The 11,006-nt window shown below is 44.0% G+C and overlaps 3 protein-coding genes across 5 annotated transcripts; 1 reads left to right on the forward strand and 2 right to left on the reverse strand.

Annotated features, from left to right (window-relative positions):
- Window positions 1–847: 847 nt before the first annotated feature.
- On the reverse strand, window positions 848–3,749 carry LOC139424643 (THO complex subunit 4-like). Its single transcript, XM_071176669.1, has 6 exons — window positions 3,361–3,749; window positions 2,019–2,177; window positions 1,763–1,910; window positions 1,573–1,642; window positions 1,259–1,454; window positions 848–1,155 (listed from the first exon to the last, which is right to left on the reverse strand). Exons 1-6 carry the CDS (start codon window positions 3,592–3,594, stop codon window positions 1,141–1,143), a joined length of 822 nt encoding a protein of 273 aa, XP_071032770.1. The 5' UTR covers window positions 3,595–3,749; the 3' UTR covers window positions 848–1,140.
- Window positions 3,750–3,764: 15 nt separating this feature from the next.
- Window positions 3,765–6,898, forward strand: LOC139424645 (anaphase-promoting complex subunit 11). Of its 3 annotated transcripts, none has more exons than XM_071176671.1 (3): window positions 3,765–3,863; window positions 4,700–4,819; window positions 6,557–6,898. In XM_071176671.1, the coding sequence occupies exons 2-3, from the start codon at window positions 4,711–4,713 to the stop codon at window positions 6,700–6,702; spliced, it is 255 nt and encodes an 84-aa protein (XP_071032772.1). In that variant the 5' UTR covers window positions 3,765–3,863; window positions 4,700–4,710; the 3' UTR covers window positions 6,703–6,898. The 3 variants fall into 3 exon arrangements, with proteins under 3 accessions (XP_071032772.1, XP_071032774.1, XP_071032775.1); XM_071176673.1 differs by lacking the exon at window positions 3,765–3,863 and adding an exon at window positions 3,906–4,103; XM_071176674.1 differs by lacking the exon at window positions 3,765–3,863 and adding an exon at window positions 4,066–4,089.
- Window positions 6,899–8,114: 1,216 nt separating this feature from the next.
- On the reverse strand, window positions 8,115–10,399 carry LOC139424644 (protein phosphatase 1 regulatory subunit 27-like). The gene is made up of 3 exons (XM_071176670.1): window positions 9,963–10,399; window positions 9,522–9,672; window positions 8,115–9,034 (listed from the first exon to the last, which is right to left on the reverse strand). Exons 1-3 carry the CDS (start codon window positions 10,192–10,194, stop codon window positions 8,905–8,907), a joined length of 513 nt encoding a protein of 170 aa, XP_071032771.1. The 5' UTR covers window positions 10,195–10,399; the 3' UTR covers window positions 8,115–8,904.
- Between the last annotated feature and the right edge of the window lie 607 nt (window positions 10,400–11,006).

The raw sequence follows: 11,006 nt of genomic DNA on the forward strand, positions 1-11,006 counted from the left end.
AAAACGGTTAAAAAAAAATGTAGGTCAATTTATTAGGTCCCCATCTTTCATTGCGAACCGAAGACTAATTAACTGGTCCTTCGAGTTCTTTGACCATTTCAACTAATATCGAACAAGTCAGTGATGTGAAATTGAAAATTCATTTCTTACACTGTAGTAACCACAAACCTAATATGAAAATGTATTAACATGACACATTCATTGGGTTTGACAATCTCACAAGAGTAGTGTTGTGCATGTTATAAAATTGCTTTAGCTTTTCACAAGCATTTGATATAGATGCAGCACAGTGAACTACCATTGGAAGTCCCAATCATTTCCACACATTTTACGTGATCATCCCCACTATAGAGGTCGAAGATCCAATTAATGCTTGATGTGAAAATGTGGTCAGAAGCATCACATGGATGGTGTGATTTTATTGGAGCTTCCAGAGGCACAATTGAGCTCCATACCACACCACCATGTGCCTTACATTTTGTAACAATGCTGAAGGCTCCATATAGCTCCTCATTGACATGATTGGTTGACAGTAGTTGAGGGCCTGTATAAACAAACTCACTTCACAACAGCTCTGTGCCACAAAGGGCTAGTATGTATGCCCTGACTTCTGAAGAGGCTATATCACCATAAATGTTACATGGCCAACGCAGATGCCATATTGACCTTAAAGTGCCTCTGGCGTGTAGGGGCGGTTTCCTGGACACAAAGCCTAGTCCAGGACTAATGTAAGCTCTTAAGAGAATTTACACCGAAACAGCTTCACACCATGACTAAACTTAATGTGTGGGAAACCAGCACTTAGTGTCCTACAGAACTTCAACAAGAGGCAGATGCACTGGAACAATTTGTTTTGTAGGTTTATTACAACTATGCACAAGGAGAAGGGGAGGCAAAGGGCAACAAAAAAACTCCCCCTCAAAAACCTACAATCATCCCAAAAATAATGGTACAAAAAGTGTTCATAATATTAAAAAGGGAGAAAAGCCAGATCCATCCACACATTAAAATGATGCCGAAGAACAGTAAATGTAAAAGATCTGGTCCATTTCTCAGGTCAAAGTCAACAAGCTTCAGATCTGACAGGACGAAGATGGGTAGGGATGACGTGAGGGATTCAAATGAGTGCTTCTGAGAATTCTAACTGGTCTCCATCTGCAATTAAAAACAAGTTGAAATTAGGACCATATTCTACCTACAAAGATAAAGCCCCTTACATTACAGGAATATAAATTATTCACTTTCATGCAATTATTACCTTGGCATTGTAAGCATCCAACTGGGCATCCAGCTCTTCAGCAGACAACTGCTGCGGTTTGCCTCCACCACCACGTCCGCCTCTACCCCTGCCCCTGGGGCCTCTGCCTCCCCGCCTGTCTCCGCCTCCCCGCCTTTCTGAGAAATTGGGGCGTCCGATTCGGTCTCTGTTGAATCCACCACCGCCTCCGTTTGAACTGCAAACAGATTCAAAGATAATCAATGAACTACTGGGATTCACCAGATTTATTTAAAAATCATTAAAAAAAACTATCATACGTGACAAGATAAAAGAAAGCTTATAGAATCACATACCTCTGTGAAGGTCGTCTCTGGTTATCGTCTCTGATTTGTGATGTGACGTGCTGAATGCTCATGGCGCGGCCTGTGAGCAAAGGGAAAATAAGATTAGGCATCGTTGTTCAGGAGCGTTAATCAATGGCCACATTTTATGACAAAATAACTTCAAAATAATATCAATCAACTAACTCAAATTAAAGCTCACCATCGAGTGGTACATTGTTGTACTGTTTCATGGCTTTGAGTGCATCAGCCCTCCTCTCAAAGTGGACGTCGGCGGTTCCCTGGCTGCGGCCAGACCGGTCATAGTGCACAGCCGCTTTCTTCAATGTACCAAATTCCACAAACAACTCCTGAAAAAAACACACAATAAGGGAACATGGTCGGTAGAATTCATGTTTAACGTCAACGGTTTGGTGAAAAGGCCGACATCTTTGTATTCGATTGACTGTAGAAATTACCTGGATATCAGCGTCAGAGACACCGAAGTCAAGGTTTGAGACAAGGAGCTTGCCGCCAGTCTCTACACCACCACCGCCTGCTCCCCCGCCACCACCAGCATTACCGCCAAAGCCACCTTCGAACATGTCGTGTTGCCATTTGTCCGGAAGCTCTCTGGGCTGTAAAGGTAGAATGAAAAAAAATGCAGCTGCTGACTTCTGGTTCCCCTGCTCCTGCTGATCAGACTGAGCACATTTGAGTCAGTTGCTTAGGCAGGCAGGGGAATCTTGCTTCATCACTACCATTTAGACAATGATCTATGGTGGATTCATGGTCAGAGTAACAGTATACATATTACTTAATAAAAACAATTAAATGAATATAAGAACCAAAACTAAGCTAGTAGGATAGATGGCAGGACTTCCAACTCAAAATGGCTCCTGCCCTACAGGTGGTTTGAAGGTGGTGTAGGTAATTAGAATGGCAGTGTAGGCAACAACAAAAAACTGACTTGATCTCGATGGCAAGGACAGCATCCAGATTCTGCTTCAACTCCAAATGACGAAAAAGTCCATCCAAAGAAAAATCCTTCCTTCAAAACGTGTGAAAGTCATTTCCCTTAACCGACCATGGAAAGTTCAATAAAGTTCCTTGGGGTGTTGTGCTTTGCAGTCTGGGTCAAAATATGAAACAAAGAAAAAAAAACTAATGTGGCACAGGAATGGTGGCCCAGTTGACAGAACATCCATTTTGAGAGTCGCCATTTTGTTAGCTTCGTTGCGTTAACAGTCCCAATTCTTGATAATTTGACAAATCTGGAACTTAATGTATGGCCAATAATGCACCAGTCGACAAATAGGATTAAGAAGTTGTGGACTACCAAAAAAAAAACACGAGGTACACGTCTTGCAGACCAAAGGTGAATATCTGGGCCAGGTCGCATTCAAACTACACAAACAAGTGTTAGCTAGTTAGCTTTGCGGATCAGCTCCGTTTTGAAGTGGCCAACGAGTATGAACAACCACGTTAACGTTACCTAACTAGTTACTAGTTAGCGTTCCCTCCCAGAAACTTAGGACATGGCGAGTAACATTCAATAGTGCTGGCTAGCAACTGTTTGACCTGAAGCCACACACGACTTTGTACGTCATTATCAAATTAAAAAACGTTTCTGAACAGTGGTTTCTTCCTTGGGTTGTGCCCTATAGCGCACTCCCCGATGATAATTCCACATCCATCAGCAACCTTGCGAACTACCTCGTACGTGTCGCAGCACATTTAACAAGATCAGCTAAATTATTTAACATTCGTCGTCGTCGCCTCTGCCATTCCTCCTTTTTCTGTGATCCTCCGTGTTCCTACCCTGCTGTATGGCGTGGGTCTGCTGTCGCTTCTGTCTCCGCTGAAGTTCTGTCGACTCCTCATGGGCCCGGATCCGCCTGTCCGGCCTCCAGAGACAGCGCCACTGGGTCGCCCTCCACTCCCACCTCGACCCGTTGATCCTCGGCTGCGGCCTCCTCGATTTCCGCGGCCACCTCCACCTTTCTTACTTTGTTGAATAATGTCATCCAAAGACATATCCATCTTATCAGCCATGGTGGCACTTGTCGTGTTAGAGAACACCAAATAATTGGAAAATTAACTTTAATAATTACGTTTTTGGTAGCAAAATCTAGCCGCGTTCTCTCGTGCTAATCAATGGCGAATAGCTAAAGTTTGAGTGACGTTAGTGGGCTTAAAAATAATTGTAGGAAGTGACGTAAATGCATTCTCACTACCATTTCCGTTCGATTTAGCGCGTCTTTCACGACCAACGTCCTCTCTGCTGCTGTATTGTGCCTCTATCCAGCATTGCAATCATAAAGGTACCTTTCTGGTTGGGGGGGCAGTGTACACAGTCAAAAGAGACCACCATATATTTATTTTTGACAATATTTGTTAGATTTTTCCATTTCAATTCGTTCTCAAATGTAAATAAATCAAAGGAAAAGACGAGACACTACATACCCTGGTTCGATTCCAGGCTGTATCACAACCGGCAGTGATTGGGAGTTCCATAGGGCGGCGCACAATTGGCCTAGCGTCCTCCGGGTTAGGCCGTCATTGTAAATAATAATTTGTTCTTAATTTGTTGCCTAGTTAAATAAACATCGCTCTGGATGGCAGTGTTGTACCTCTTTATCCTCCACGGGCATGGGTGGTGATGTTTTCCCCCGATTCGAGGATGTAACGTTAAATGTGTCGGTGTAACAGTATAAATTTAAACCGTCCCCTCGCCCATACCGAAGCATCGTTACCCATCGCTCCACAAAAGCCGCGGCCCTTGCAGAGCAAGGGGAACTACTACTTCAAGGTCTCAGAGCAAGTGACGTCACTGGTTGAAACGCTATTTAGCGCCCACGCTAACTAAGCTAGCCGTTTCACATCCGTTACATCGGGAACTCTCAGGAAATGTTTTGTCTTCATTTTTAAATCTTAATACATTTGCCATGTTACTTAAAAGCAAGTTATTCCAAATGTCAACAGCGAAGTAACATCATGTGTTGCACCAGCTTTCTAGACGAGCAAACATGAAATTAAACTACTGTGCACAGCTGGTTACTATAACGGTAGCTAGCTACTAAGCTAACGTGAAGAGGTCTAACGTTAGTAGTTAGCTAGGCTAGCCACTTTGAACATTCATACAACGTGTGCCCATCAGGTTCACGGGAGATGAAGGTTAAAATCAAGCAGTGGAACGGCGTGGCATCCTGGCTGTGGATGGCCAATGATGAGAACTGTGGGATCTGCAGGATGTCTTTTAATGGCTGCTGCCCAGACTGTGAGTTTCTATATAACGCTGTTTACTAACTTACTACTGAGTTATTCCACGTCTCATCAACATGTTACTAACTCCCTGAAATGAGTGTATGCACAAACTCGATATGCTTCTTAGTGCATGTACAGTGCATTCGGAAAGTTTCCAGTCTCCATTACTTTTTCCACATTTTGTTACTTTACAGCCTTATTCTAAAATGGATAAAAACATTTTAAAAATCCCCAGTAATGTACACACAATACCCGATATTGACAAAGTGAAAACAGGTATTCAGACCCTTTGCTATGAGACTCGAAATTGAGCTCAGGTGTCCATAAATTCAATTGATTGGACATGAATTGGAAAGGCACACACCTGTCTATATAAGGTCCCACAGTTGTGCGCATGTCAGAGCTAAAAACCAAGCCATGAGGTAGAGGGAATTGTCGGTAGAGCGCTGAGACAGGATTGTGTCTAGGCACAGATCAGGGGAAGGGTCCCAAAAAATGTCTGCAGCATTGAAGATCCCCAAGAACAAAGTGGCCTCCACCATTCTTAAATGGAAGAAGTTTGGAACCACCAAGACTCTTCCTAGAGTTGGCCGCCCGGCCAAACTGAGCAATCGGGAGAAAAGGGCCATGGTCAAGGAGGTGACCAAGAAACCGATGGTCACTCTGACAGAGCTCTAGAGTTCTTCTGTGGCGATAGGAGAACCTTCCAGATGGACAACTGTCTGCAGCATTCCACCAATCGGGCCTTTATGGTAGAGTGGCCAGACGGGAGCCACTCCTCAGTAAAAGGCACATGACAGCCCTCTTGGAGTTTGCACAAAGGCACCTAAAGGACTCTGACCATGGAAACAAGATTCTCCGGTATGATGAAACCAAGATTGAACTCTTTGTCCTGAATGTCAAGCGTCACATCTGGAGGAAACCTGGCACTACGGGGAAGCATGGTGCTGGCATATTCATACACTGGGGATGTTTTTCAGCGGCAGGCACTGGGAGACTAGTCAGGATTGAGGCAAAGATGAACGTAGCAAAGTAGATAGAGATCCTTGATGAAAACCTGCTCCAGAGTGCTCAGGACCTCAGACTGGGGTGAAGGTTCACCTTCCAACAGGACAACATTACTACGCACACAGCCAAGGCAACGCAGGAGTGGCTTCGGGACAAGTGTCTGAATGTCCTTGAGTGGCCCAGCCAGAACCCAGACTTGATCCCGATCGAACATCTCTGGAGAAACCTGAAAATAACTGTGCACCCCAGCCAACCTGACAGAGCTTGAGAGGATCTGCAGAGAAGAATGGGAGAAACTCTCCAAATACAGGTGTGCCAAGCTTGTAGTGTCATACCCAAGAAGACTCAGGGCTGTAATCACCGCCAAAAGTGCTTCAACAAAGTACTGAGTAAAGGGTCTGAATAGTTATGTTGTGATACTTCATTTAATTTTGTATAAATTAGCAAAAATGTATAACCTGTTTTTGCTTTGTCATTATGTGGTATTGTGGTATTGATTAAGAAAAAAAAAATCTAAATAATACCTTTTAGAATAAGGCTGTAATGTAACAAAATGTGGAAAAAGTCAAGGGGTCTGAATACTTTCTGAATGCACTGTATGTCTATTGATACATTCATATCTTGACAGTCATGCATCAATTGTTCTTTTTGATATCATGGCGTGTTCAACATTGTGACTATATGGACACTTATCCTCTCTCTTGAGGGGAGACTTTTCAGCAACGTAATGTCTACTTTCCAGGTAAGGTTCCTGGAGATGACTGCCCATTGGTCTGGGGCCAGTGCTCCCACTGCTTCCACATGCACTGCATCCTCAAATGGCTCAACTCCCAGCAGGTCCAGCAGCAGTGCCCCATGTGTCGGCAGGAGTGGAAGTTCAAAGAATGAGCTCATCAGGAGAACGTCACTCGAATGCCTTTCAAAGAGACTGATGCGTCACAATCAGAGGATTCTAGTGTTTCGGAATACATATGCTTCTGTTTTTGTTGTACATTTCCAGCTACTTTGTTTTTTTTCTCTGAGGCTGTCATTGTTTGTATTATGTGGAGGGGTGTGTGAATAAATGTGATTAGGATTTAATCTTGACCTGCTACTGTACTGATAATTTATATAGTGGTTTTCTCAAACTCGGTTACTTACATTGTATGAGAGTAATTCTCCTCTTTAACAAGCTGACTAATGATTCATCAATGCAAATTCATTGAATTGGTATCAATAGCCCCTGAGATTTACTGTGTACAAAACATTAGGAACACCTGCTCTTTCCATGACAGACTGACCAGGTGACAGCTATGATCCCTTACTGATGTCACTTGTTAAATCCATTTCAATCAGTGTAGATGAAGCCTTGAGACAAATGACATATGGATTGTGTGTGTGTGTGCCATTTGAGGGTGAATGGGCAAGACCAAAAATGTAAGTCTTCGACTCTAATGCTTCCCACAGTCGTGTCACGTTGGCTAGATGTCCTTTGGGTGGTGGACCATTCTTGATAAACACGGGAAACTGTTAAGCATGAAAAACTCAGCAGCGTTGCAATTCTTTACACACAAACCAGTGCGCCTGGCACCTACTACCCCATTCAAAAGCACTTACATTTTTTGAAGGCCAGCATCCCTGTGGAACACTTGACACCTTGTAGAGTCCATGCCTGACAAATGTAGGCATTTATGAGGGCGAAAGGGGTTGCAACTCAATATGAGTAAGGTGTTCCTTATGTTTTGTTCACTGTGTATATGCTCTATTGTTTTGACGGTCAAGACCACGCAGAACAAACCAAAAGTAGAGCCCCACCTGAGGTACATAGCAACTTCTCTCAAACCACTACCGGATGAGCTACATACAGTCCACTAATACATTAGGGGTATGATAGTTTGATGCTTCCACTCTTAATACTGATGGGGTATTTTCTTGTGGCTAAAGCACAACCCTGACTTGGCCTTTGATTTTCTCAGCCGCCCTTTCCTAAATTCTACTTGTCTCTCTAAATCCATCAGAAACCAGCACCTCAGCCAATACTGTACAGTACTCATTGTGCAGAGGCATGGATAATCACCTTCCTGCAGAGAGCTAGTCCAATTAACAATCATTAACTTGATCCCCGGCCGGAGCCGGCCTACCGGGAACTGTTCCTTGCTTCAATGTTAGAAGTGCTTCTTAGTCCACCAAGGTTAATTGGAACCAAGATTGGTTACTGTAGTTTGAAATGAAAGTCAAAAGAATACCTTTTCTTTCCCTTCAAACAGTTTTGTCAAGTTCTTATACCAGTAGTTTATAAAGACGAATAGATCACCACTAAGTTGTTTTAATATGAAACTATTTTAATGAAAAAAATGTATAAAAGGCAATTATTTTCAAAGCGGTGTAACCACAATTGATTGCACACAGTTTCAGTTATGATTGTAAAAGCAATTGTAAACACACAATTAGCCATTCCAGTGGTGTTTGCAAATGTATAGAGGTAAAGTGCAATGTACATATTCATGTGGTACATATGTAGTCTTCGTTTTTCAAATGTAAAAGTTGTATGATGTAAATGACAAATCTTGAACTATAAACGCTGTCAGTAGGTAGAGTTGACCTATCACATTGGTTTACTGCGGTGGGCAGTAGGCCCCATTTCAGAATGGCCCTATGAGTCAGAGGACAACGACAGATCCATGTTTCACAACTTCCAAAAAAAGCTTTCACACATCAACTATATAAAGTACTTCAAAAAGCTCATTACCAGACTGCTATCTAATTCATTTCCGTGCTGCGTTCACCCTGTATGAAAAAAGTACAAAAGCTAACTTCTGCACCTGCAAACAGCATTACAAAGCGATGCCTGCTGAGATTGCCTGAAGGAGCCCCTTTCCAGCAATAGTTCAGTTCACTCTCAAAGGCAACCATCTACTGTTGGCAGGCCGCCTTCCTCCCACCAGACCAGATATATGTCTCCAGGACCTCTACAAGGGAGGGAGGGCACAGAATGACAATGTTCTACCGATCTGTCCATTTAATTCCATTGTCGAGGGTCAACCGGGAGGCCTGGGCGAGGAAGGAGACTGAAGATTCAGTGGAGTTTTAAAGTTCGATGAGGAGGAGAGCTCAGTCGTCCTCCACCCCAAGCAGCCCCTTCAGCTCTCGAACCCCCGTGACCTCTGAGTCGATGAGATCGGCAGGTGTCTCCCCATACTCGTTTTCCGCCCGAGGGTCAGCGCCAATAGAAAGCAGGTACCTAGTGGGAGAAGCAGAAAAAAAGCATTCAGCCAGTGAAGAAAGTATCCAAATGGTATGTGCCACGCACAGATAGTTAAACGTGAGACTCTTCAGAGGAATGTGGCGGATCCTCCGTGTAACCTACTGCTATTAGCGTACGAGGGCTACTCAAAATTCAGCCAATGCGTGTTTTGGTTTGTCTTGCTTGCAAGCACTTGACACTGTAAACCGGCGGTGTGAGCTGTGTCCCAGTGACGTAAAAAACAGAATCTTCACCTATCCTGAAGTGCATTGAATTCCTGAACTGCAGGGATGCTGCATTGACATGGCCAGCAGCATAAATACGAGTTAGTCAGAGCATTCAAGGCTTCAAGTTGATGTTAATAGTACATCGGCTGAAGTCCCACTTGTGCGAGAGACCACTGACCTCGCTTAATGTGTGTGGATAAAAAAAACTAAAGCTAGTGACTGTAGATGTTGTGGGTATGCTAGGAGCGTTGACTCACTTGGCAATGTCAGGGAATCCGTCGCTGCAGGCCATGTGGAGAGGTGTCCAGCCCTCCTGGTCTCTCTGGTGGACATCTGCTCCGTGCTTCACCAGCAGCTTCACACACTCCAGGTTCCCAGAGAGGACGGCCTCATGGATCGCTGCCATACCTGCAGAGCGGTCGATAGGAATGGATGGCAAATAGCATCAGTACAGGTTAATTGTAGGGACATTGAAGGGAACACTCAATGAACAGTTTATACCGAGGCATTACTCCATTACTGCACGTGCTACAGAGACAAGTCATTGCACCAATACTGGAGGGATTACAAATTAGCACTTCTTTGGAACTGTTAAGCCCAGTTGAAATCGAACCAGAACATGAAGATACTTCTGATGCTTCCAGCTCTTGAATGGATTAAAATGGTTTCATTTTTGTTTTGATTTCATGGTGACTCACCAGAATGGTAGATGGTTTCCAGGCTGACCCTCCTCTTTCTGATAAAGAGTCTGATCCTGTCCAGCTCGCCCTGCCGGATGTAGTCCTGGAACACGATGTCGTTGGGGAAGTGGACGCTGCGGACTGGTTTGATCTGTGGAGAAGAGTGGGCGCAAGAAGAGCTGCTGGACTCTTTGGGGCCATAAGCCTTGATACCTCTGGACTGGCAGACTGGGTCCTGGTAGTACTTCATCCTTAAGAAAGTTAAGTCTTGTTCAAAGATAAAAACTTCAGATGAAAATCTGCATTTCTTTTTCAGCAGTAAAATTATAAACCAAAAGGCAGTGAAATTGAATTAAGACATGTCCTTCAAAAAAGCCTTTCTTCTTTTGTCAATGGCTCTCGTGGTGCAGTGTCCTGTATGTTTCAGACAGCGGGGCAAGTCCTGTTCTGAAATCCAAGGCCTGCGTATAGACCTCTATATACTCTGTGCAGGGCTATTTTAGGTTCTGTCACCTGACAGGTCAAGTTCTAGAACTGGATGATGAGTGACCCCCGGAGTTGGGTCCCTTCAACCATCCTGTCACAAGCACTGGACGCAGCTCATATCGCCAGCCATGACTGTAGCAATAACCACAGCTTCTGTTTTCACCCACAGCCTATTAGACACACTCGTCCCCCCCACTTTTGAACTTGACCCCTCCAGTTCCCAGATGCTCACCATTCAAGATGCATGACAGCCACTGGTCACGCACCACAGAAGGGCGAGAACCGTCTCGTAAATAGGACATAGAAGCCAATGCTAGGCATCGGGCCAAGAGGGGGTCAAGTGTCATGACTGGGCTTTTGAAAATAACATTGATAAGGCGTTTGAATTACAAATAGGCAAATTAATCGGCCAGTCATACGATGCATACCTCTAACTTTACAGAATGGTAATCAGTCAATAAGGCTTTAGTTTGGTTGTTGTGGGAAATTTACTGCAAGAGACTTAATCCAGTAAGCAGGACTTACAAATTGGCACTTTTTCTTAATTGAATCATAGTTACAGATAGAAGGACTTAC

This window comes from Oncorhynchus clarkii, chromosome 13, assembly GCF_045791955.1.
Source record: "Oncorhynchus clarkii lewisi isolate Uvic-CL-2024 chromosome 13, UVic_Ocla_1.0, whole genome shotgun sequence".
Classification (NCBI taxonomy): Eukaryota; Metazoa; Chordata; class Actinopteri; order Salmoniformes; family Salmonidae; genus Oncorhynchus; species Oncorhynchus clarkii.

Excerpts from the sequence above, each read along its gene's own strand:
- LOC139424644 (XM_071176670.1), bottom strand. The coding sequence starts at position 10,194 with ATGAAGTACTACCAGGACCCAGTCTGCCAGTCCAGAGGTATCAAGGCT. Across the intron at positions 9,673-9,962 it reads GGAAACCATCTACCATTCTG|GTATGGCAGCGATCCATGAG; the intron begins GTGAGTCACCAT and ends ACCGCTCTGCAG. Across the intron at positions 9,035-9,521 it reads GGATTCCCTGACATTGCCAA|GTACCTGCTTTCTATTGGCG; the intron begins GTGAGTCAACGC and ends TTCTCCCACTAG.
- LOC139424643 (XM_071176669.1), bottom strand. The coding sequence starts at position 3,594 with ATGGCTGATAAGATGGATATGTCTTTGGATGACATTATTCAACAAAGT. Across the intron at positions 2,178-3,360 it reads GACCCACGCCATACAGCAGG|CCCAGAGAGCTTCCGGACAA; the intron begins GTAGGAACACGG and ends CTACCTTTACAG. Across the intron at positions 1,911-2,018 it reads TCTCTGACGCTGATATCCAG|GAGTTGTTTGTGGAATTTGG; the intron begins GTAATTTCTACA and ends TGTTTTTTTCAG.
- LOC139424645 (XM_071176671.1), top strand. The coding sequence starts at position 4,711 with ATGAAGGTTAAAATCAAGCAGTGGAACGGCGTGGCATCCTGGCTGTGG. Across the intron at positions 4,820-6,556 it reads TAATGGCTGCTGCCCAGACT|GTAAGGTTCCTGGAGATGAC; the intron begins GTGAGTTTCTAT and ends TCTACTTTCCAG.